Consider the following 26,493-nt stretch of genomic DNA (forward strand, 5'->3'; position numbering starts at 1 on the left):
TAATGGTGTACAGGGCAGCTCCAGATTCCCCCCACTGCCACCTGTCATCCTCGTCCATGTAGCTATCCAGTCTACTCTTAAAACAAGCTATCGTCCCTGCACTAACTATGTGATTGCTGAGTCTATTCCATTCCCCCACCACCCTATTACTAAACCAATCTAACCTATACCTAAATCTATAGTTTTCTAATTTAAATCCATTACTGCGAGTTCTATCCTGCTGGCTAATTCTCAGTACTTTACTTATATCGCCTTTGTTGTAACCCTTGACCCATTTGAATACTTCTATCAGATCTCCCCGCACTCTTCGTCTTTCTAGTGAATGTAAGTTTAGATGTTTCAGCCTATCTTGATATGGGCGGTTCCTCAGCCCCTGAATCATCTTGGTCATCCTCCTCTGAACTGATTCTAGCAAGTTGATGTCCATTCTGTAGTGTGGGCACCAAAACTGGACAGCATAATCTAAGTGTGGCCTAACTAACGCTAAATAGAGTCTGAGGAGTGTTTTTCGCATACAACCACCAGGAAAAAAAAAAAAAAAAAGACGAGGAAAGAGAGAGAGAGAGAGAGAGAGAGAGAGAGAGAGAGAGAGAGAGTAGGAAAGTCTTGTCTACCCCCATTTATTCAATACTGGTTTGGTTACTTTCTCTATTGTCCGTCCTCTCTCTCTCTGTCTCTCTCTCTCTCTCCATGACCCGTAAAGATATCTGATTAGGCTAAATATATACCTGAGAGAGAGAGAGAGAGAGAGAGAGAGAGAGAGAGAGAGAGAGAGAGAGAGAGAGAGAGAGAGAGAGAGAGAGAGAGAGAGAGAGAGAGAAAGAACCTTACATTAATTAGAAAGTGATCTGTTGTTACTTAATATAAATCGTATCCAGTTATTACTGACTGAAATAGAAAGTTAATTTTGTCTGAAGCTGCTGGACGGACAAGAGAGAGAGAGAGAGAGAGAGAGAGAGAGAGAGAGAGAGAGAGAGAGAGAGAGAGACGCGCCAGCCAGCACCAGCGAACCTTCTGCTACTACTACTACTACTACTACTGCTACTACCACTACTACTACTACTACTACTACTACCATCACCACTACCACTACCACTACTACTATTACTACTACTGCTACTACTACTACTACTACTACTACTACTACTACTACCAATACTACTATGTTAATGAATCTATAAATACATCATGCAAGGAATAAGCAATGCGAATGAATGTATAATAAAGTCATAGAATAAAATAATCAGATAATAAATAACAAGATAAAAGAAAACATTATATTAACAAAAGTATAAACAAAGCTATATAATTCATGCAGACAATAGCCTTTTAAAATCATACATAAATATCTATCTATCTCTATCTATCTATCTATCTAATACAACATTGATTATAATTGAATTTCTTAACAAACTCGTAAATAAACCATGTGTATTTTATTAAGGATACAAGACACGGTGCTTTCAAGTCTTTATTCGCAAACAACATTATTATTATTATCATTATTATTATTATCATTATTATTATTATTATTATTATTATTATTATTATTATTATTATTATTATTATTATCACGAGTATTTCTCAACACCTTATTCTTCTTTTTCTTCCTCCTCTTATCTTCGTCTTCCTTCTCCTCCTTATCTTCGTCACTGTCATCTTTTTCTTCCTCTTTCTCGTTCCTTTCTTCCTTTTCCTTCTCCTTCTTCTTCTTCTCGTTCTCCTCCTCCTCTCCATCATCAAACTATCTTTCTTTATTTCCTTTCTCCACCTCCTCTTCCTCCATTTTGTTTCTTCTTCTTCTCCTTCTCGTTCTCGTCATTATTTTATTATCATCCTTCTTTTCCTTTCTGCTCCTCTTCTTCAATCTATTTTTCTCCTCGTCCTTCTTCTTCTCCTTCTCTCATTCTCCGTCTCCTCCTTTTCGTCATTATCTCGTTATCGTGTTTCTTTTCCTTTTTCCTCATCTTCTTCAATCCATTTTTCTCCTCCTCTCCTTCTCGTCATTATCCCACTATCACCCTTCTTTACCTTTCTCCTCCTCTTCCTCCATCCTTCCTTCTTCTCCTCTCCTCAACTTTCACTATCCTTCACCATCACCATCACCATATTCAACAATAACACGCGCTCGGTGAAAGCCATACAAGAGATGCATAACAATAAACAGCTGATCACAACCCTAACAAGTCTATAGGGTATTGAACTCCTCTCTCGGGTCACGCGGTTATAGGGTTGAATATTCATCTTTACTTTCCCGTATGATAATTATGTGAGTGTGATTAGAAAGTGAGGAGAGGAGAAGTCTGTTTGCAAGGGAGTTTTGGTCTTCTGGAAATGGCTCTGAATTATACGAAGGAAAATCTTTAAGAGAGAGAAGAGGAGGAGGAGAAGGAGGGTAAGAAGAAGAACAAGGAGAACAAGAAGAACATTTACTTCGTGAACTATACGAGGGGAAATTGGTGTAACTGTAAGTTGTTTGCGAAAGGTTTGTGTCTGTGTGTGTGTGTTTTTAAGAAAGAGAAGAGGAGGAGGAGGAGAAGGAGGGGAAGAAGAAGAACAAGGAGAACAAGAAGAACATTTACTTCATGAACTATACGAAAAGGAAATTGGTGTTAGTGTAAGTTGTTTGCGAGAGGTTTGTGTCTGTGTGTGTGTTTTTAAGAGAGATGAGGAGGAGAAGGAGGAGAAAAAGAAGAACAAGAGGATCATTTACTAGAACAAGAACGCGAAGAAGAGGAGGAAGAATAGCAAGAACGAGAGGAAAAGGAAACGAGAGTAAAAACACGGAAAAAAAGAAGAAGAAGAACAAAATCAAGAAGAACAATTACTAGAACACGAACGCGGAGAACAAGAATAACAAGAACGCGAAAAAGAAGAAAGAAGAACAAGAACAAGAATAAAAAGAAAAGGAAGAAGAAGAAAAGAAAGAACAAAATCAAATAAGAACAAGAAGAACAAGAAAGAGAAGAAAAAAAAATACAAGAACAAAACCACGAAGAAGAGGAAGAAGAAGAAAAAGAACAAGAAGAACAAAATCAAATAAAACAAAAAGAAGACCAAGAAATTAAAGAAAAATACAAAATCACATAAATAAAATACTCCTTTGATATCTAATACTTAACACACTCACACACATACAAAAAATAATAATAATAACAATAATAACAATAATGATAATACTCTGTTACACTCAAATAATATCCACCATCATCCTGCCAACAAAATAACACAAAATAATATTGAGCCTGACTAGAGAACTGCTATGATAAAAAAATGATAATATATGTTCAGTATTTTCACTTTCCGCTCCTACAACTTATTTCTCAAGGTCACAATGAAGGTTAGTCGGGTTCCCATAAGTGTTTTTTTTTGTCATATCTATGGTGTAGATGTCTCGTTAAACTATCGCTGGGCTCATAACACTACCCATGGAAATACTAACACAACCTCTACCAAAGTCTTATCTAACTATCACTAGGCTCATAACACTACCCACGGAAATACTAACATAACATCTACCAAAGCCTTGTCAGACTATCACTAGGCTCATAACACTACCCATGGAAATACTAACAACACAACCTCTACTAAAGTCTTATCTAACTACAACTAAGCTCATAACACTACCCATGGAAATACTAACAACACAACCTCTACTAAAGTCTTATCTAACTATCACTAGGCTCATAACACTACCCATGGAAATACTACTAACACAACAACACAACCTCTACCAAAGCCTTACCAGATGTGTGCGTGTGCTTGAAAGTGGTATGATATGAGCTGTTCCCTTCCTCTTCCCTCCTTACATTCCTCTTAGCTACTCAAGACACAATGGGAACGGCTCACGCTCTCTGGTTCTTATAAATAATTCTCCTTTCGTCATTAAGGGTAGGATATTGTTTTTCATTATTAAGTTCCAGACATTTTTTCTCCGCTGTCATCCCTGCCTCTCCTTCCCTGTTTGTAGGTAATGAGGTTTGATCACGCTTGTCTTTTGTTTTTGTATTTTGTTTTGATTTCCTTCCCTTCTTTTTCCTTTCTTTCCCTTCCGTTGCTTCTCCTTTTCCTGCTCTTCCTTTCCCTTACTTCCCTTTCTTTACCTTTCCTTGCCTTCGTCTCCTTCCCTTTTCCTTCCTTTCTTTATCTTCCTTTCTTCCATCTTTTCTTCCCTTCCCTTCTCTTCATTACAATTCTTTCCTATTTTTCGTTTCTTTCATCGCCTTTTTTTTTTATATATTCTCTCTCTCTCTCTCTCTCTCTCTCTCATTACCAACTCATTAACAAAAGGAATTACTAAAACTCATCATTACCAACTAAAAAAACCTCTCAAGGGCAGCTTCTTCATGACTGTTCTCTGCCTTCGTTGAATTCTTAATATTTTACTTCCAAATACTTTCTTTCTTCCAACTTTCAACTACTTTCTTTTTTTCAATCTTCCTTTCCTCGACACCATCTTTTCTTCCTTCCCTTGCCTTCCTTTCCCTTCCCTTCCCTTCTTTATCTTCCCTTCTTCCATCTTTTCTTCCCTTCCCTTCCACATCTCCCTGTTCCTTGCCTTCGTTGAATTCTAAATACATCACTTCGAACTATCTTTTCCGTGGACTTTCTGTATCATATTTTCACTAACACCGCGGACTAACTGAAGAAGATTAGTGTTAAGAATCTATACATATCTTTTTCCTGAGTTATTTTAAGTGGCATGTTAGTTTGAACGTGTGTGTGTGTGTGTGTGTGTGTGTGTGTGTGTGTGTTTGTGTGATATGTATAATGTTATATGTTAAAAAAAAGTTAAAAAAGTAAACCAACGTAAAAAAAATAAAAATCAACACAAAAAAATACAATACGGTCACATATATACAGATAAAACACACACACACACACACACACACACACACACACACTACACACTCACAATCAGGTATTCGAACCATCACCACCACCATCATCACCACCACTAGTAACACCACCACCACTAGTAACACCACCACCATCACCACCACCACTAGTAACACCACCACCATCACCACCACTCTGATACTCCTTGGCACACTTCCTGTAGTCCTCGACATCGTACTCAAACATGATGAGATCGCGTCGGTATTTGTCCACCAGTCTGTCTATGAGCGCGAGGGGCAGCTGGGAGTAGTATTGGCAGAACACGGCGCCAGTCTCGGCCTTCTTGTTAGGGTTGTCCCAGCGCGGAATGACCTCGCCGCGCCGGTCCAGATACTCCAAAAACAGCTCCGTCTCCTTCTTTAGCGACTCGAACCTGTGTGGGGGTGGTTGACTGGTGTTAGTGGTGGTGGTGTGTTTGAGGGAGCAGAGGTGGTGGTGGTGTGCGGTCTGTGGTCGTTGTGGTGGTAGAGATGTCCACACCACATGACACCACACCGCAATCCACTAGACGACTCAGTGCATAGGTTAGGTTAGGTTAGGTAAGGTAAGGTAAGGTTAGGTAAGGTAAGGTTAGGTTAGGTTAGGTAAGGTTAGGTTAGGTTAGGTTAGGTAAGGTAAGGTTAGGTTAGGTAAGGTAAGGTTAGGTACGGTAAGGTAAGGTAAGGTAAGGTAAGGTTAGGTTAGGTTAGGTAAGGTAAGGTAAGGTTAGGTTAGGTTAGGTTAGGTAAGGTAAGGTAAGGTAAGGTAAGGTAAGGTAAGGTTAGGTAAAGTTAGGTAAGGTAAGGTTAGGCAAGGCAAGACAAGGTAAAGTTAGGTTAGGTAAGGCAAGGTAAGGTAAAGTAAGCCAAGGTAAAGTAAGGAAAGGTAAGGTAAGATAAGATAAGATAAGATAAGGCAAGGCAAGGCTAGGTTAGGTTAGGTAAGGTAAGGTAAGGTAAGGTAAGGTAAGGTTAGGTTAGGTTAGGTTAGGTAAGGTTAGGTTAGGTTAGGTAAGGTAAGGTTAGGTTAGGTTAGGTAAGGTAAGGTAAGGTAAGGTAAGGTTAGGTAAAGTTAGGTAAGGTAAGGTTAGGCAAGGCAAGGCAAGGTAAAGTTAGGTTAGGTAAGGCAAGGTAAGGTAAAGTAAGCCAAGGTAAAGTAAGGAAAGGTAAGGTAAGATAAGATAAGATAAGGTAAGGCAAGGCTAGGTTAGGTTAGGTAGCCCGAAGCACATCCCTTACCCCCCCCCCCTACCACCCCAGCCCTCACCTGAGCACGATGTCGTAGGTGAGGGTGCAGGGCGCGCAGTGTGCCGTGTAGCTGCGCCAGTGCTCATCGTCGTGCTTGGTGTCCGCCACGTGCTGGGCAAACTCCGGGAAGGTCGGCCCCACGGGGTTGGCGAAGGGGTTGTGGGGCAGCTTGAGGAAGTCCCCAGCGCCGGCATCCTCCCCGTACTGGTTCCTGTGTTTCCTGAGTGCCTGGCGGACCTCCTGCTGCAGTTCCATCACCTGTGGGGCGTGGGAAAGATGAGCGGTGGGCAGGTGTGTAGGACAGGTGAGATAAGAGATGGAGAGATATGACTGAGGTGACGCAAGGTGACCAAATACTGTGACATATATATGACCTCCTGCTGCAGTTCCATCACCTGTGGGCCGTGGGAAAGGTGAGCGGTGGGCAGGTGTGGAGGGCAGGTGAGGGAGGACAGGTGGAGAGATATGACAGGTGGAGGGGCTGAGGTGAGCAATACTGTGACTTATATATGACCTCCTGCTGCAGTTCCATCACCTGTGGGCCGTGGGAAAGGTGAGCGGTGGGCAGGTGTGGAGGGCAGGTGAGGGAGGACAGGTGGAGAGATATGACAGGTGGAGGGGCTGAGGTGAGCAATACTGTGACTTATATATGACCTCCTGCTGCAGTTCCATCACCTGTGGGCCGTGGGAAAGATGAGCGGTGGGCAGGTGTGGAGGACAGGTGAGATGTGACAGGTGGAGAGATATGACAGGTGGAGGGACTGAGGTAGCGTTGTCAAATTACCGTACTCATCACATTGCCGTTTCGTATTTTCTGACATAAATAACTATTGCGAAAATGAAAGAAAACCATCACTATTTAACATTTTCAACGATAACCTTAATTTTCGATCGTTATTTGTAAAGGTACGAGAGTTTTTGGAATGAAAATGCTAAAAATGCGATGTTCAAAGTACGACAATTTGCTTACCTCCTGTTCCTCATCCCACAAGCCTTACTGCAGCCACCAACCTCCTCCTCCTCCTCCTCTTCCTCCTTACCTCGTCCTTGGGCATGTGCTGAAGCGCCTGCCTGTACCGCCGCACCACCTTCTCGCCAATGATGTGGTAGTAGTAGTCTTTGGACGCTAGCTGGAACTTGTCGCGGTAGCAGGAGAGAAGTCGTTCCAGGGGGTGACGGACGACCATGAAGTGGGTGGTGTTGGCGGTGATCTGCGAAGGTGGGTAGTGGTGGGTAGTGGTGATGAGGGGGGTATGATGATGGTATAATGTCTTTTTTTCTAAGTTTCCCTTCTAAAACATCGATATCCTCTGAAGGAAGGAATGAAAGGTCGGAAAATGAGAAGGGAAAAAAGATGGAAAAAGAGAAGAGGAGGAGGAGGAAGAGGAGAGAGAAACATCAGGAGTAGGAAGGAAGGGAGAGGAGGAGGGAAGAAGGAAGAGACGAAGAAGAGATAAATAAGGAGGAAGGAAGGAAGGAAGGTTAACTACATTCTTCCTTCCCTTCAGAGTTCCTTTACTGTTTGATGATGGTGGTATAATTCTTCTAACATTCCTTCCCTTCAGTTTCCCTTTTAAAACATCGATATCTTCTTTAAATACATTCTTCTTTCCACTCAAGAGAAGCTTTACTGTTATTTCTACACCTGTTTCCCCTCCCATCTCTATCTTAACCCCGCTGCTGCACACGACTTTCTACTCTAGCTCATCCCTATACTGTCCAAACCCCTTCTGCAAGAGTTAATCAGCATCTTCACTCTTTCATCCCTATACTGTCCAAACCCCTTATGCAAGAGTTAATCAGCATCTTCACTCTTTCATCCCTATACTGTCCAAACCCCTTATGCAAGAGTTAATCATCATCTTCACTCTTTCATCCCTATACTGTCCAAACCCCTTATGCAAGAGTTAACCAGCATCTTCATTCTTTTATCTCTTCGACTGGTAATTATCAACTCTCTCAAGTATAATAACCAAGGCGAAGGGTGACTATGAAAAGGTGATGAAAGAAAGAAAGGTAAGGTAAGGAAAGGTAAGGTAAGGTAAGGTAAGGTAAGGTAAGGTAAGGTAAGGTAAGGTAAGGTAAGGTAAGATAAGGTAAGGTAAGGTAAGGTAAGATAAGATAAGGTAAGGTAAGGTAAGGTAAGGTAAGGTAATGCAAGGTAAGGTAAGGTAAGGTAAGGTAAGGTAAGGTAAGATAAGATAAGGTAAGGTAAGGTAAGGTAAGGTAAGAAGAGGTTAGGTAAGGATGACCGCGAACACCTATTACTACTACTACTACTACCACCACTACTACTACTACAACTACTACTACTTATATTACTACTCTCCACGCAGCTTACCGAGGGCGCCGCCAGTCCGGATAGCTTAGGGTAGAACATCTTGACCAGCTTCTGCACGGGCTGGGTCTGGGTGCGCGGCGTCCAGTGCCCCGCCAGCTGTAGCAACGTGATGGTAAGGGAGGTGCTGGCCGCCTTGTACACGGGGCAAAAGGTGAGCTGGTTCATCCTGCAGAAGGCGCCGAAGGGGAGAGGTAAGGGACGGCGGTCAGCGAAAAACAGACGAGGAAATTGCATACACAGATACCTCCCCCAAAAAAACACAGGCAAACATAAACAGACACATAAAAAAAACACAGACAAACAAACACACTAGCGGGCTTTTTTTTCATTATTGTTTATTTTTTTACGCCCTTGCACTGTTCCCTCTGCTGTAAAAAAACAACATAAAAAAACACGGACAAACACACAAACACACTATCATACACCCCAAACACACACCTGTACGCTCTCCCCCACACTGATTAAACAAACACCTGTAATCGTTCCCATACCGCACACACAAACACACACACACACAAAAAAAACACGAACACACAAACACACTATCACACACCCCAAACACACACCTGTACGCTCTCCCCCACACTGATTAAACAAACACCTGTAATCCTTCCCATAACGCACACACAAACACACTCACAAAAAAAAACCACGAACACACAAACACTACCACATCCCACAAACACACCTGGTACCCCCTCCCCCTCTCCTTCCACCCCCCTCCCCCTCACCTGTCGTATATAATGTCCCTCACCGCCAGCAGCCCCACTGGCGGTCCGCGGCTGCCGGCTACCACCTCGGCAAGGGAGGTCTGGAAGGAGCGGCAGGACTCAGCGACGTGGGACACCCGACGACGCTGCTCGGCGAGAAAGGCGCGGACGGGCTGGAAAACATAAGAACACAAGAACCTTATGAGTCTGCAAGAGGCCGGTTGGGGTAAGTTTCGTTTAGTCGGCGCAACATCTGTGGTCATAGGCCGGAGAGAGACAGGGCGGACGGGCTGGGGACGAGAGGATATTAGAAGGGAGATAATAGCTATAATAAGGGTGATAAAGGTGATACTAGCAATAATGATAATAGTAATAGTATTAATAATAATTGTGGATAGGCTGGAGAGGATGAAGGGGTGGGTGAAGGGAGGTTGTAACGTGCCATAGGAAGGGAATGATGGGAGTGCTATAGGGGTGAGGGGAAAGGGTGATGGGAAGGGAGAAGGATAGAGTAGACAAAGGGAGGTGAAGAGGGGCAATGAGTAAAGGGAGGTAGAGGGAGGTGGGATAAAGGAAGGGAAAGGGAGAATGTGCAGAAGGAAAAACAAGAATAAGAAGATGAAGGAGGAGAATAAGAACAGAGATAAGAAGAGAAACGGAGGTAAAGGAAGAGAACGGGAGAACATGAAGAACAAGAACAAGAATAATGAAAAAGATGATGAAGAAGAGAACAAGAACAAAAATAAGAAGCAAAAAGGAGAAAAAAAGAAAGAGGAACAACAACAACACAAACACAAACAACACCAGCCCCACCAACACCCCCACCACCAACACCACCACCAATACCACCACCACCAACACCACCAATACCATCACCAACACCACCACCAATACCACCACCACCACCAACACCAACACCAATACCACCAACACCAATACCACCAACACCACTTTTAACACCACCTTCCCTCGCCTGCATTCAAACACCTTCACGAAATAGCCCAGAACAAATGCAAATGAATCACTTGTTCGCCCCGGGAGGCAGACTAATTGCCGCCCAGGTGAGTCTCGTGTCACGCGCATTTACAGGTGAAAGAAGCTAAAAATAAAAGTGATGGAAGGGAGAGCATTAAGGAGGAGGAGGAGGAGGAGGAGGAGGAGGAGGAGGACGATAATGATGAAGAGACAATATTGATATGATAAATAGATAGATAGATAGATAAATAGATAAAAAGATAGATAACGAGAGAGAGAGAGAGAGAGAGAGAGAGAGAGAGAGAGAGAGAGAGAGAGAGAGAGAGAGAGAGAGAGAGAGAGAGAGAGAGAGAGAGAGAGAGAGAGAGAGAAAGCATTTACACTAAACGACAAGGATAAAACATTAGCAAACAAACAAACAAACGTACATTAGCTTGAATAATTGCTAAGGATAAATAGACCTCCTCCTCTTCCTCCTCCTCTTCCTCCTCCTCCTCCTCCTCTTCCTCTTCCTCCATTAACGAAGAAGGCAGCGTCAGATGAAGGAAAGAGAGAAGTAGAAGAAGAGGGAGAGAAAGAAAGGGAAAGAAGAAGAAAGTAAAGAAGAGAAGATGAAAGAAGAGGAAAAATAGGAAGCCGATTAAGGAGAGAAGGAAAAAAAAAAGTGAAGAGGAGAAGGGAAGGAGAGAGAAAGGGAAGGGAAAGGAAAAGGAAGGGATGGGAATGAAAGGGAAGAAAAAGGGAAATGAAGGAAATGTAGATAGAGGAGAGAAGGGAAAGGAATGGAAGGGAAGGGAAAGGTATGGAAGGGATGGAAGGGAAGGGGATGGAAAGGGACGGGAGATGTAGGGAAGGGAAGGGAAGGGAAGGGAAGGGAAGATAAAGAAATGGAATGGAATGGAAGGGAAGGGAAGGGAAAGGAAGGAAAGGGAAGGGAGAGGAAGGGAAGGGAAGATAAAGAAATGGAATGGAAGGGAAGGAGGGAAGGAGATAATGGGGAATTAATAAATCTCTTGTCTAAACTGCTTGAGTGAATGTAAACACACACACACACACACACACACACACACACACACACACACACACACACACACACACACACGAAGCCTGACAACTGATCTTAAAAATTCACACACTCATAAAAAAAACACATAAGACACAACACAATGTAATTTAAAACAGTAAGAAAAACACTAATAAAACACACGAACTCACGCACAGGAATATGAATGAAGATAAAACAAAAGAAAAAAATATTGAGAAGAAAATGCAATGAAATATTAAAAGAAAAGAAAAAAAATACCCGGAAAAACACATGATATCAGACATCCTGGAAATACGGACTAAAACCGAAATAAGACAAGAAATAAAAGAGGAAAAAACAAGAATAAAACAAAAATAAAACAGAAAAAGAAGAAAAAAAAACGAAAAGAAATCAGGAAAAAACAGAAAGAAGAAAAAAACTGAAAAAAACACGAAAAAACACCAAAATAAATCATAAAAAGCAGAAAAAACAGAAAAAAACAAAAAAACACCAAAATAAAACAGAGAAGCAGAAAAAAGCGAAGAAAAAACAGGAGAAAAAATGAATAAAGAAGAAAAAACAAAACAGGAAAAGTCAAAAAAAGCAGAAAAAAATAAAAAACAAAAAACAACAAAAAACAAAAAACAAAAAATAGATAAAACAGGAAAAAAAATCAGAAAAAACACACCAAATAAAACCCCAATATAAAACACAACTCACCGATGACTCAGGCAAGGACTCCGCTCTCTTCTGCAGCTCCGTGTGCGAGAGTCCCGTAGGCTTCATGTCTCCTTGGCCAGCCTTCCAAGTCCCTTTCAACCATCTCCTCTTCCCTCCTTTTCCTCCTCCTTTCCCTTCTTTACTTCCCCCATTCTCACCTACATTAAGTTTTTTTCCACCTTCTCCATTCTTCCCCTTTTCCGTTTCTCCTTTCAATCCTCCTCCTCCTCCTCCTCCTCCTCTCTCCTTCGGGTTAGTCTTCTTCACCTCCACCCATTCTGCAGGAGGTATGTTCTCTATATAAGGTTCACGCGAGAGATCTACCTCCCCCTTCCCCTCCTCCTCCTCCTCCTCCTCCTCCTCGTTCTTCACGCGAGACTTAATACTTCCCTTTTCTACACTCGATTTATCCTGATTTTCATTATTCTCACGTTTATTTCCACTTGTTTTTCCTTTACTGTTTGCTTTGTTCTGTTTTCCAGTCGATCTTCCACTTCCTTCACCTATAGTTCCATCCTTTCCACCCGTATTTCCACTTTTCTGGTCCACATCTTCATTATACTTGACTAGTTTATCATTGCCGTTTAGATTTTCATGTTTTCCACTCAAGTTTTCATTGTTTTCCTTATATTTACCCGTGTTTCCAAAATTTCCCTCGTTTTCACCTGGCTTCTTATCATAAACACCTGTATCTTCATTGAATTTACCTGTATTTCCTCTATTATCACGATTTTCAACTTTACTTTGCCTATGTTCACCTGTTCTTTCACTAATTTCACTTCTTTTCTCTTCTCCTCTTCTCTGTATGGGGTTGAGGGTCGTCTGGGGTCGTGTGGGGTTGAGTCCTATTAGTCTTGGGGTTGAGGACGTGAAGGGGAGTGGGCTGAGCAGTGATACCAACCCCACCGCCACCACCAGCCCCACCAGACACTTGATGCGAGCCCTGGCCGAGGTACGCATCGCTGTTGGTAGGCCTGAGAGGGTTAGATATAGAAGGGTTAGTGTTTTAGTCTTGTTGTTTTTGGTATTATTATGTTGTTTTTGTTCCTTTTCTCTCGTTGTTTTGTTTATTTGTGTTTTGATTTTGTGATTCTACTTCTCGTTCTATGTTTCCTAATTTGACTTCTCTTCCTCTTCTTTTTTTTTCTTTTTCGTATAAGTAATAAGGGTAGATGTAGTAGTAGTAGTAGTAGTAGTAGTAATAGTAATAGAGGAAGGAATTAGTGTTTTGAACTGAATCTCTCGTCTACACACACACACACACACACACACACACACACACACGCACATGGTTACGACCGGACGCACACACAAAAAGTAAAACCGATTAGGTGCGATCATGCAAACGTGTGTGTGTGTGCGTGTGTGTGTGTGTTATTACAGGGACGAGAAAAACGGAGGAATAAAGCAAAAAAAAAAAAAAACACATCAATAGTCTTGACAACAAGCAATTTTCGCCAAACAAAAGAAAACAAAAGAAGAAAGAGTGTGAGGGAGAGAGATTTACATAGATTTACATAGACAATCAGACCACACAGACCCCATTGTCCACACTAGGTGATTGATCTTAAACCTAAGTGATTCTACATTGATCAGATGGCTCCAAACCTTTGCATTTCTACTTAATGTTACGTAGAGTTGAAATGGAACGTTTTGGAGCCATCTGATTAATATAGAATCACTTAGGTTTAATTAAGGACAGACTGGACCGTGGGGTCTGTGTGGTTTGATTTCCTGTGTAAATCTATGTAAATCTCTCCCTCTTTCTTTCTTCTTTTGTTTCCTTTTGCTTGGCGAGAATTCCCCTTGCTGTTGGGCTTTTGTAGTGTTGTTGTTTTTTTTTTTGCTTTTTTAGTTGGTTTTTTTCGTCCCTGTAATAGCACACACACACACACACACACACACAGAGAGAGAGAGAGAGAGAGAGAGAGAGAGAGAGAGATTTACATAGATTTACATAGAAAATCAGACCACACAGACCCCATGGTCCAGACTTGGTGGTCTGTCCTTAAACCTAAGTGATTTTACATTAATCAGAAGGCTCCAAAGCGCTGCATTTCTACTCTAGATGATATTAAGTTGAAGGAAGTGACGGTCGAGCTTATTTTTAAAGGAGTCAATCGTGTTACACTGGACCACTGACGGCGGGAGCTTATTCCATTCTCGCACTACAACGTTGGTGAAGAAAAATTTGGTGCAGTCTGAATTTACTTGTCTACATCTGAGTTTTACGCCATTGTTCCTCGTACGCAAAGTGCCATCGACCATAAACATTGTTGATCTGTCTACATTCGTGAAACCATTAAGTATTTTAAAACATTCGATCAGTTTTCCTCGGAGGCGACGTTTCTCAAGAGAGAACATGTTAAGGGTAGAAAGCCTTTCTTCGTAGGATTTGTGGCGCAAGGAAGGGATCATTTTCGTTGCCCGACGCTGAACACCTTCTAATTTAGCAATATCCTTTGCATGGTGGGGAGACCAAAACTGTACCGGATATTCTAAGTGGGGTCTGACTAAACTATTGTAGAGCGGGAGTATTACATCTTTATTCTTGAATAAAAAGTTTCTTTTAATGAAGCCCAACATTCTGTTCGCTTTATTTGCTGCATCGATGCATTGCTGTGAGAATTTGAGGTTTGACGCGATTTTGACCCCCAAGTCCTTGACGCATTGAACGCTTTTGAGTTTAACGCCGCGCATTTCGTAATCGAACTTCTTCTTCCTCGTTCCAACTTGAAGGACCTGGCACTTGTCTACGTTAAAGGGCATCTCCCATCTATCCGACCAAGCTGAAATTTTGTGCAAATCCTCTTGGAGGCTTTGCCTGATTTCGTCAGTGAGAACCGAATTACCAATCTTTGTGTCGTCTGCAAATTTACTAATGCGGTTATTGAGTCCAACATCCACGTCGTTGATGTAAATAATGAAGAGCATTGGGCCAAGAACCGAGCCCTGAGGGACGCCACTAGTGACCGGCGCCCACTCTGAGTTAAATCCGTCAATCACTTTGTTGTCTGTTGCTCAACCAATTCGCGATCCATTGGTTTACTTGACCGTCAATACCTATTTGCTTTAATTTGTAAAGTAATTTATGATGCGGGACTTTCTCAAACGCTTTCTGGAAATCAAGATAGACTACGTCCAGTGATTTGGTTACGTCATAAACAGTGAAGAGGTCGTTATAAAAGGTTAATAGGTTTTATAGGCAGGATCTTTTGTTTCGGAAGCCATGTTGTGAGTCCCCAATTAATGAGTGACTTTCAAGGTAACTCACAATTTTGTCTCTAATTATGCCCTCAAGTAGCTTACCTACAACCGAAGTTAGACTAATGGGCCTGTAATTACCTGGTACTTTTTTGTCTCCTTTCTTAAAAATCGGTGTCACGTTAGCCTTTTTCCAATCTGAAGGGACAATGCCTTGTCGCAAGGACATATTGAATACGGTTGTGAGGGAGGAGAGTATTTCGCTCTTTGTTTCTTTCAGCAGAGTTGGATATACTTTGTCAGGTCCAGGACTTTTATTTGTTTTAAGTGATTTGAGGGCTTTAAGGACTTCATCGGGTTTTATTTCAAAGTTAGGCAATGCATGCTCGGGATTTACATTAGTACTGGTGTTGGTGGTGGTGGTGGGAGGACTGTTATTATTAAACACCGAGGAAAAGTAATTGTTTAATAGGTTTGCAACGTGTTGGCTGTCAGTCACTAGTGCACCGTCGCTGTTTGTTAAGGGTCCAATTCCACTTCTGATCGCCTTTCTGTTGTTTATGTAACTGAAGAAGGATTTCGGATTACTTTTACAGTTGGCTGCAATATTTTCTTCATATCTACGCTTTGCCTGACGCACTAATCTGTTTACTCGTCGCCTGGCATCATTGTAAAGTCTAATGTTTTCGGGCGTGCTTTGTTCTTTCTTTAACCTGTAAAGCAATTTTCTCTCCTTGACTGAGTGTTTAATTTCGCTATTAAACCAAGGTGGACTTTTATTAGTGTTAATTCGCTTCTCGCACAAGGGGACAAATGTGTCCTGCTGAGTGAGTAAGTGATTTTTAAAGCTCAGGAGAGAGAGAGAGAGAGAGAGAGAGAGAGAGAGAGAGAGAGAGAGAGAGAGAGAGAGAGAGGGAGAGAGAGAGAGAGATGGGAAAGTGATGGGAAGAAGGAAGGGAGGAGTGGATGTGATAACAGTAGGAAAAGAAGAGGAGGAGGAGGTGGAGGAGGAGGAGAAGGAGGAAGAGGAGGAGGTGTACAACTTTCACTAATACCTGATCGCCGGCTCCACCACCACCACCACCACCACTACTACTACTACTACTACTACTACTACTACTACTATATTACTGTTACTCTCTCTCTCTCTCTCTCTCTCTCTCTCTCTCTCTCTCTCTCTCTCTCTCTCTCTCTCTCTCTCTTATGGGTTCAATGGACAGTTAAGTTTCCATTGGAGAGAGAGAGAGAGAGAGAGAGAGAGAGAGAGAGAGAGGAGAATGGAAAGTGAAAATAAACTGGAAAAGTCTAGTCCTGTCTTTTTTTTTCTATTTTGACCACTTACCTGTCTGTCTGTCTGTCTGTCTGTCTGTGTATGGGGGGGGGGGGGAGGGAAACAAGATAAGAGATAAAGAGAAAGAAAAAGAGAGAAAGGAAGTGTATTCTCTCTCTCTCTCTCTCTCTCTCTCTCTCTCTCTCTCTCTCATTACATAATATAACATCAATCTTTTATCACCACCACCATCACCATCACCACCATCACTACCACCATCACCAGCATCACCATCACCAACACCACTAATGAAGGTGAGTCGGACTACACACTGTTATTGTTGTTATTGGTGGTGGTGCTGATGGTGGTGGTGGTGGTGGTGATGGTGGTGGTGGTGGTGGTGATGGTGATGGTGGTGGTGATGGTGGTGGTGGTGGTGATGGTGGTGGTGATGGTGATGGTGGTGGTGATGGTGGTGGTGGTGGTGGTGATGGTGGTGGTGGTGATGGTGATGGTGGTGGTGATGAGAGTATCTTCTTGAGCCAGCAACTTCATTTACTTTCTCTCTCTCTCTCTCTCTCTCTCTCTCTCTCTCTCTCTCTCTCTCACCTGTTTAGGTAGACGTGAAAACAGTTAGCAAGTTTTTTCTTCAGTGTCACATGTCTTCCTCTTCTTCTTCTTCTTCCTCTTCTTTTTCTTCTTCTTCCTCCTCTTCCTCTTCACTCAGATAATCTAATGTAAAGAAAAAGTAATAATGACAATAAGAATAAGAATGAGGAGAATGAGGAGAAGTAAGAAAATAGGAGGAAGAAGAAGAAGAAAAGAAGAAGAAGAAGAAGAAGAAGAAGAAGAAAAGAGAAAATGTAAAGTGAAAATCATCTTTCTTTTTCTGTTTACGTAACCTTGAGAACGAGTTATTTCTCTCTCTCTCTCTCTCTCTCTCTCTCTCTCTCTCTCTCTGATTTTTAGTTTTTTTCTCTCCTTTTCTATTTTTTTTTTTTACTTTTTTCAAACTATTTACGACCTCAATACTTTTCTGTCTTTCTTTTTTTGATATTAACTTTTTTTCCTGATCCCAAAAATATTGTTTACGATTTTACAATATTTTTCTTTTTTCCACTAAATTTTCTTCACTATTTTCAAGGTAATTTTTAATAGTCTTCCTCTTGATATCGTTTTCCTCCTTCATCTCTTTATCTGTGAATTTCTTATTATCTATTTCTTTATCTTATTTTCTCATCTCTCACTGGAATTGCAATGTTGCCAAATCTTTTTTTTTCACTATCTTCTATATTTTCTTTCTTTATCAGTGTTTCATCCTTCTATCTTTCGCACTGAATTTGTCTCTGATTATCATTTTCTTCATTTTCTTCTTATTTTTCCTATTTATCTTTCTTATTCTTTCCTTCATTCTTATTTCCTCACTTTTAATCTCATTTTCACATATATTCATCTTTCTTATTCCTTCTATCCTTCATTCCATTTCTTTCTTTTCTCCTACGATGTTTCTTTCTCTTTCTCACACTTTTTGGGTTGCATTTCCTAATTTCCTTTTGTTTTTATTTATTTTTTCTATCCCTCACCTCGTTTCCTTTTCCTTTTAACTATATTTCTTTTGATTTCCACTTTTTCCTGCTATTTTTCTTCTTTATTCATTTTGTTTCTGCTCCTCTGTTTGTGTCCCATCTCCTGTTTTCCTGTTTTTCGTAATATATTTCTTCCATTTGACCCAATTCCTGGATTTTCTCTTCTCTATTTCTTGTATTTCTCCTTTGCTCTTTGTTTTATTATCCTTTTCTTTTCCTGTCTTTCGTATCATATCTCTTCAACTTTTCCTTATCTCTGTTTTTCTCTTTTCTTTCTCTTTCTTTCGTTTCCACTTTTGACATTTTTTGGATTTTCTCTTCTCAATTTTTTTTTATCTAATTCTGGGTTTTCTCTTCTTCATTTCCTTCGTTTTTTTTAATTATTTCTCTTCCTTTCATCTCCTTTTGTTGTCATTCATATTAAATCTCTTCTATTTTCACTAGTTTTGGGTTTTCTCTTCTTCCTTTCTTTCGTTTCTGCTGCTTTTTCCATCTCTTCTTCGTTCTGTTTCCTTCTTTTCCTTCGTTTTTTAATTATTTCTCTTCCTTTCATCTCCCATTCATATTACATCTCTTCCATTTTCACTAGTTCTGGGTTTTCTCTTCCTCCCCTCTTTCGTTTCAGCAGCTTTTTCCTTCTCTTCTTCGTTCTGCTTCCTTCTTCTCCGAGGCCGGCGTGTCACAAGTGGTCTCATGTAATGCGATTCACACGTCGATGCGGGCTATTTTTCGTATCATCTATTCTACTATCTTATTTTCCCACGGAGTCTTTGTATAGATTTCGCAATGTTTCCTTTGATTTACGTTCCATCACTCCAACTTTCTTCTTCTTTTACAACAAAGGAGACGGCTCAAGGGCACACACAACAAAAGGAAACAATTATAAAAAAAAAGCCCGCTACTCGCTGCTCCTACAAAGAGTTAGAGGAGTCAATTTCGGGAGGAGAGGTGTCCAGATACCCTTCTCTTGAAACTGTCATTTTCCTCTTCTCCTCTTCCTCCTCCTCTTATTTTTCTTCGCCTAATATATTTCCTATCACAATTTTCACCCTCTTATTCGATCTCATTTCCTCACGGAGTCTCTGTATAGAAGTTATAATGTTTCGATTGATTTGGTTTCCATCACTTCAACTTTCCCTGTCTCTCATTTTCCTCTCCTTTTCCTCCTCCTGTTATCTTCTCTTCGACCTATATATTTTTCTATCATCACACCTTGTACCATTTTCACGGCCATCTTCACCCTTCTACACTGTTTCTCTATATTATATTTTTTTTATTTGTCATTTTCTTCTTCTTCTCCTCCTCCTCCTCCTCCTGTTATCTTCTCTTTGACCTATACATTTTTTTTCTATCATTCCATCTTTTATCATTTTCACGGCCATCATCACCCTTCTACACTGTTTCTCTATATCATATTTTTTTATTTGTCATTTTCTTCTCCTTCTTCTTCTCCTCCTCCTCCTGTTATCTTCTCTTTGACCTATATATTTTTTTTCTATCATTCCATCTTTTATCATTTTCACGGCCATCTTCACCCTTCTACACTGTTTCTCTATATTATCTTTTTTTATTTGTCATTTCCTTCTCCTTCTTCTTCTCCTCCTCCTCCTGTTATCTTCTCTTTGACCTATATATTTTTTTTCTATCATTCCATCTTTTATCATTTTCACGGCCATCTTCACCCTTCTACACTGTTTCTCTATATTATATTTTTTTATTTGTCATTTTCTCCTTCTTCTTCTCCTCCTCCTCCTGTTATCTTCTCTTTGACCTATATATTTTTTTTCTATCATTCCATCTTTTATCATTTTCACGGCCATCTTCAGAATTCTATACAGATTTTCTTTATCTTATCTTTTTTTTATTTTTTCCGTGTTTATTTATTTTTCACTATTTCTCCCTTTCTTCACCTCCTCCTCCCCTCTCCCTCTTTCTCCTCACCGTCTTCAAATTATCTTATCTTCCCCTTCTTCACCTTCGTTCTTTCCCTCACTATCGTTCCTTCGCCCTGTGTGCATTTCCCAACCACATCTTTAACTGTTTCCACCGTCATCTTCACCCTTGTCACTTTCCTCACCCTCCTCTTCTTCACATCTTCACACTACCTCTCCCTTGCCCTCTTCACCTCCTTTCCTTTTTTTCTCGACCACAACTTTTACCGTTTCCACCGTCATCTTCACCCTTGTCATTTTCCTCCCCTTCCTCTTCGTCACTATCTTCACAATGCCTCTCCCTCGCCCTTTTCACCTCCTATCATCCTCATTAAAGAAGATAATAAGGGCAACTCGCTCCTATCAACTGACTAGGGGCGGAAAAGTATATCAAGTATTTTGTAACCTCCCTGCCGTCCCCCAGCCTTTCCCCGCCCTCTCCCCCACTGAGGCACCCCTGGGAGGCAAACAGCTGTTGAGTGAGTGAGGAGAGGCGGAGGGAGAGAGGGAGAGGGTGAGAGTAACGGGAGGAGGAGACGAGACACAGGCTTGGTACAAATTAAGGGCAAGAAAGTAAGGGATTCTCAGGTATGCAACAGATAATTGATTGGATTACGTAAATGACCCGCTATAAGAGAGAGAGGGAGAGTAAAAAGACAGACAGGTACAAGGGAGAGAGAAAGACCATGGGTTCTCAAGTATGCAATGGGTATATGGGTGTATGTAATGTGCTATGGGAGAGAGAGAGGGAGAGAGGGAGAGTAAAAAGATAGACAGGTACAAGCGAGAGAGAAAGGCCATGGGTTCTCAAGTATGCAATGGGTATATGGGTGTATGCAATGCGCTATGGGAGAGAGGAAGAGAGAGAGAGAGAAGGAGAGAGAAGCGTAACGGTATAGACACGGGGCAGGAGCGAGACAAGAGAGGGTCAGTAGGGTCAAGAATTCTCAAGGATACAGTGCCTATACGTATGGTTATATGTACCTGTGCAGTGTGCCATCGGGGTCTTGAGTCGCCCCCAGGATGGTACGGCCGACCTGGTGTCCCTCACGCATTCTGACGGGCGGCCAACACTCGGGGAACCAGGAGGCGTGAGAGGGAGCTTCGGGAGGCGACACAACACACCCTCTCCATGCGACGGTGTGAGAGCTACTGATGACTCTCTCCTCGGCACAGTCTTCGGTCTCTCTCCCACCCGGCGTCCCTCTCGGCTCCTTCAATGCTCCCAGGTGTTGCCAGACGCGGGACGGGAGTGAGCCTGAAGGGATTACAAATAGAACACGTTGAGTTATTAAGCGGACGAGACGATTCCAACCCCGGGCTATTTGTGGGCTCCTGTTACCTATGTGATGGTGGACCTGTCTGCTTGCTGCCTGCTTGCCCACCTGTGATTCCTGCTTTATCCTTACCTGTAACTCACCTGTCTGTCTGTTCCCTTACCTGCCTCTACCTCTCCTTACCTATATGACTTCCTCTGTGTGTGTGTGTGTGTGTGTGTGTGTGTGTGCTTGTTTACTGCTTCCCGCTTACCTGTTTGCTTGTTCTCGTGTTTGTTATGGTGAGATTATAAGTCGTTCACGGGTGTTTGTTTGTTCGTTTGTTTGTTTGTTTGTTTGTTTGTTTGTGTGTGTGTGTGTGTGTGTGTGTGTGTGTGTGTGTGTGTGTGTCACACACACACACACACACACACACACACACACACACACACACATACCCCACACCTGTTCGCGAGTACTCAGTCCACAAAACCACATACAGTTACGCACATGGATAGAAACGAACACACACACACACACACACACACACACACACACACACACACACACACACACACACACACACACACACACACACACACACACACACACACACACACACACACACACACGGCAAATCGGATCAAAACGAGTCTTGGAATACACAACACACGACTTACGAGGAAGTGACTGATGTACAAAGCGCCTGACAGACTGACTAACCGAGTAACTTACAAGTGATTTGCCAAAAAACGTGAGTGACTTACGGGCTGACTTACGAACTGACTTACTGATTTACGAGTTACTGACTTACCAAATGACTTACGGAGATGACTTACCGAAATACGTACTGACTGACTTACCCACTAACTTACGGAGCGACTTACAGGCTTTGACTTACGGAATGACTTACGAATCAACTTACGTACTGACTGACTTACCCACTAACTTACAGAGCGACTTAGACTTTGACTTACGGAATGACTTACAAATCAACTTACGTACTGACTGACTTACTAACTTACAGAGCGACTTAGACTTTGACTTATGGAGTAACTTACAAATCGACTTACTTACCGAATGACTTAGATCGACTTACAGATTGACTTACGGAGTGACTTACAAATCAACTTAGACTAACTTACCGAATGACTTAGATCGACTTACAGACTCTGACTTACGGAGTGACTTACAAATCAACTTACAGACTAACTTACCGAGTGACGTATACAGGGAGACGTAGACTAACTTACTGAATGACTTAGTGACTTAGACTGACTTAACGAATGACTTACCGGGCGACTTACCGAATGACTTAGACTTACTTACCGAGTGACGTATACAGGACAACTTAGACTAACTTACTGAATGACTTAGTGACTTTGACTGACTTACCGAATGACTTACAGGGCGACTTACACTTACTTACAGAATGACTTACAGATTGATTTACCGAATGACTTACAGGGCGACTTACACTTACTTACCGAATGACTTACATATTGACTTACCGAATGACTTACAGGGCGATTGACACTTACTTACCGAATGACTTACAGGGCGACTTACCGAATGACTTACAGGGCGACTCACACTTACTTACCGAATGACTTACAGATTGACTTACCGAATGACTTACAGGGCGACTGACACTTACTTACCGAATGACTTACAGACTGACTTACCGAATGACTTACAGGGCGACTTACACTTACTTACCGAATGACTTACAGATTGACTTACCGAATGACTTACAGGGCGACTTATCGAATGACTTACAGGGCGACTTACAGACTTACTTACCGAATGACTTACAGATTGACTTACCGAATGACCTAGTGACTTAGACTGACTTACCGAATGACTTACAGGACGACTTACAGACTTACTTACCGAATAACTTAATGACTTACCAAATGACTTACAGACTTACTTACCGAATGACTTACAGATTGACTTACCGAATGACCTGCGTGACTTACAGTACTTCAGTTTATGTTTGACGTGTTGCATGGCTGACTTCGAGACCGGATGAACATGAAAATAACGATGATGATAGACATTTTTTTTTTTTAGATATGGTGACTTTTTTTTTTTTTTTACAACCGAGGACGCAGCTCAAGGGGAAAAAAAAAAAAAGCTAACTAGGCGATGATGGTGAAGGTGGTGATGGTGAATGGTGATGATGGTGAAGGCGGTAATAATAATAATGGTGATGATAATGACGATAATGGTTAGTGATAATGATGATGATAGTGATAATGGTAATACTGATGCTGATAGTGAGTGTGATAGTGAAATTGATGGTGATAGTGATGAAGATAGTGATTGTGATCGTGATAGTAATAGTAACAATGATAGTGATAGTGACAATGATAGTGATGGTGATGGTAATGGTGATGGTGATAGTGACAGCAATAGTGACAATGATAGTGATAGTGATGGTGATAGTGATGGTGATGGTGAGAGTGATAGTGATAGTGACAACGATAGTGATAGTGATAGTAATAGTGATGGTGATAGTGATAGTGACAACGATAGTGATAGTGATAGTGACAACGATAGTGATAGTGATAGTGACAACGATAGTGATAGTGATAGTAATAGTGATGGTGATAGTGATAGTGACAACGACAGTGATAGTTATAGTAATAGTGATGGTGATAGTGATGGTGATAGTGATAATGACAACGATAGTGATAGTAATAGTGATGGTGATAGTGATAATGATAGTGATGGTGATGGAGATAGTGATAGTGACAATGATAGTGATAGTGACAATGGTAGTGATAGTGATGGTGATAGTGATAGTGAAAATAATGGTGATAGTGATAGTGATGGTGATAGTGACAATGATAGTGATAGTGATATTGACAATGATAGTGATAGTGATGGTGATATTGATAGTTTGATAGTGAAATTGATAGTGATAGTGAAAATGATGGTGATATAGTGAAAATGATAGTGATGGTGATGGTGAGAGTGAGGGCAGGATAGGGAACATTCACCTTGCCAATCTAACATGTAAATGACAGGTGGTAGACGTGATACGGAAGCCGATGGTGGTGATGATGGTGGTGAATGTTGATGGTGATGGTGATGGTGGTGAATGGTGATGGTGGTGAGGGAAAGGAGATTCATACCACCATCTTTACAAACATCTTCTTTTATTATACATCAAAAACACTATTTTATCCTATCTTCAAAGCCTGTGTGTGTGTGTGTGTGTGTGTGTGTGTGTGTGTGTGTGTGTGTGTGTGTGTGTGTGTGTGTGTGTGTGTGTGTGTGTGTGTGTGTGTGTGTGTGTACCCGCTTGTTATCCTCACCACCTGTGTATCCACGCGAGAGGAAATGGAAGAGAAAATGGAAGAGGAAAGAAATGGAGCGAAAAAAGGAAGTGGAGAAATGACACCAACTAGAACTGGCAAAGGAGAGGAAAAAAGAGGAAGAGGAATTGAAGGAGAGAGAGAAAGAGGAAGAGGGATAGGATGGGGAAGGAAACAGAGGATCAAGAATTAACAGAGAAAGGGGGAAAGTGAAGAAAAAGAAAAAAAATAAGTAGGAAGAAAAGAAAGAAAGGGAAAGTGAAAAAAAGGGAAAATGAAGGGAATGAGAAGAGAAATGGGAAGCTTGGTTTGAAATTCTAAGCTTAGTAGCATTTGGGGTAGACTTGTAAGCTTATATTATTGCTACATGTACCTCAATATACGCTTAGAAGACCTACACGTGGGGAGGGAGACGTATTTTGTAAGCCTAATCATAATCACTCTCACTTAAAATTCATATATGCTTGAATACCTAAACTTGGGGGAGGGTAAGATCTGTAAGCTTTTTCATATATCACTTTTATGCTCGGTTTATCCTTTTCGTAATTAGCACGCACCTGTGAGCAATGAGGCAATTAGCTGTTACCTGTCACACCTGCACTCACAATACCTGGGCTGGTCTCCGAGTTTTTTTTTTTGTTGTTGTTGTTTTAGGTCTGTTTTTGTATTTCTAGTTTTTTTTATATATATATTTTTTGGTGGTTAATTTCTTTTTATTAATATATTTTGTTTTATCATTAACATCATTTCTTTTTTGGTTGTTCTTGTTTTTTTTTCTAATTCTACTTCAACTTTTTAATTATTTTTCCTTCTTTTATTTTTTTTTTCCTTTTCTTCCTTTTCTTCTTCTTCGTGTTCGTCTTCGTCTTTTTTTTACCTTCTTCTTCTTTTGCTGTTTTTTTGTTTTGTTTTCTTTTTCCTTCCTCTTCTTGTTCTCGTCCTTGTTCTTCTTTTCCTCTTTCTCTTTCTTTCTTCTTATTCTTCCTATTATAAGATTTCTGTTTTGTCTTGTTTCTTCTTTTTCTTTTTGAGGGCGAGTTCGTTTTGTGACATTATCTTGGCTTGCTTTCCCTTCTTACTTTCTTTCCTACTTTTTCTCTCTTTCTGTTTATCCATCTATTTCTCTATGTCCTTATTCCTTTCTTTTCCTCTCTTTGGTCTGGTTGAGGGACATCTTTGATCTTATTTTCATGTCTATCTTTATCTATGACATTTTTTTGGCTTACTTTCCCTTCTCTTTCTTTTTTTTTCCCCTTTTCTCTCTTCCTATTTACATTTCTCTATGTCCTTATTCCTTCCTTTTCCTCTCTTTGGTCTGGTTGAGGGACATCTTTGATCTTATTTTCATGTCTATCTTTATCTATGACATTTTCTTGGCTTACTTTCCCTTCTCTTTCTTTCCTACTCTTTCTCTCTTCCTATTTACCCATCTATTTGTCTATGTCCTTATTCCTTCCTTTTCCTCTCTTTAGTCTGGTTCAGGGACATCTTTGACCTTATTTTCATGTCTATCTTTATCTATGACATTTTCTTGGCTTACTTTCCATTCTTTCTTTTCTACTGTTTCTCTCTTCCTGTTTATCCATCTATTTCTCTATGTCCTTATTCCTTCTTGTCTTTCTTTTCTTCCTTTTCCTCTCTTTGGTCTGGTTGAGGGACATCTTTGACCTTATTTTCATGTCTATATCTATTTGTTTATTTGTCTGTCTGTCTCTTCCTTCCTTTGCTGTCTCGTGTCTTTCCTTCCTCTTCTTCACCTTGGTCTGGTTTGGGGATATCTTAACCCTTTTTTTTTTTACCCAGAAACCTTACTAACTAATAACTTCTCTTCCTTTGTTTTCTCCCTCGCAACACCTTAGAGGAACACAAAGAACACGCTGAGTTGCGTCGTAAGCAGGGAGACACACACACACACACACACACACACACACACACACACACACATATAAAGAGGTAGTCAGTCAGGAGGTTAAGCAGGTAATCTCTCTTCCTTTGTGTTTCTCCCTCACAACACCTTAGAGGAAC

The 26,493-nt window shown here is 41.1% G+C and overlaps 2 protein-coding genes and 2 long non-coding RNA genes across 4 annotated transcripts in view; 1 reads left to right on the forward strand and 3 right to left on the reverse strand.

The window, feature by feature from the left end:
* The window catches only part of LOC126983682 (RING finger protein 121-like), a 15,258-nt gene extending 8,965 nt beyond the window's left edge, over positions 1–6,293 (reverse strand). The window contains exon 1 of the mRNA XM_050836711.1: positions 6,145–6,293. The gene's annotated coding sequence lies outside the window, so the exon portion shown is untranslated. The remainder of the gene's footprint in view (positions 1–6,144) is intronic.
* Positions 2,369–2,993, forward strand: LOC126983684 (uncharacterized). The gene is made up of 2 exons (XR_007736132.1): positions 2,369–2,485; positions 2,636–2,993. It is a non-coding gene; the product is annotated as an uncharacterized LOC126983684 (long non-coding RNA).
* On the reverse strand, positions 3,941–21,278 carry LOC126983463 (uncharacterized). Its single transcript, XM_050836161.1, has 10 exons — positions 20,871–21,278; positions 16,979–17,101; positions 11,896–12,869; positions 9,198–9,349; positions 8,467–8,632; positions 7,166–7,336; positions 6,476–6,520; positions 6,145–6,383; positions 5,034–5,272; positions 3,941–3,960 (listed from the first exon to the last, which is right to left on the reverse strand). The coding sequence occupies exons 3-10, from the start codon at positions 12,853–12,855 to the stop codon at positions 3,941–3,943; spliced, it is 1,992 nt and encodes a 663-aa protein (XP_050692118.1). The 5' UTR covers positions 12,856–12,869; positions 16,979–17,101; positions 20,871–21,278.
* A 3,954-nt stretch (positions 21,279–25,232) lies between these two features.
* On the reverse strand, positions 25,233–26,088 carry LOC126983687 (uncharacterized). The gene is made up of 2 exons (XR_007736135.1): positions 25,964–26,088; positions 25,233–25,649 (listed from the first exon to the last, which is right to left on the reverse strand). It is a non-coding gene; the product is annotated as an uncharacterized LOC126983687 (long non-coding RNA).
* Positions 26,089–26,493: the final 405 nt, after the last annotated feature.

The sequence above is a fragment of the Eriocheir sinensis genome, chromosome 54, assembly GCF_024679095.1.
Source record: "Eriocheir sinensis breed Jianghai 21 chromosome 54, ASM2467909v1, whole genome shotgun sequence".
In the NCBI taxonomy this organism is placed as follows: domain Eukaryota; kingdom Metazoa; phylum Arthropoda; class Malacostraca; order Decapoda; family Varunidae; genus Eriocheir; species Eriocheir sinensis.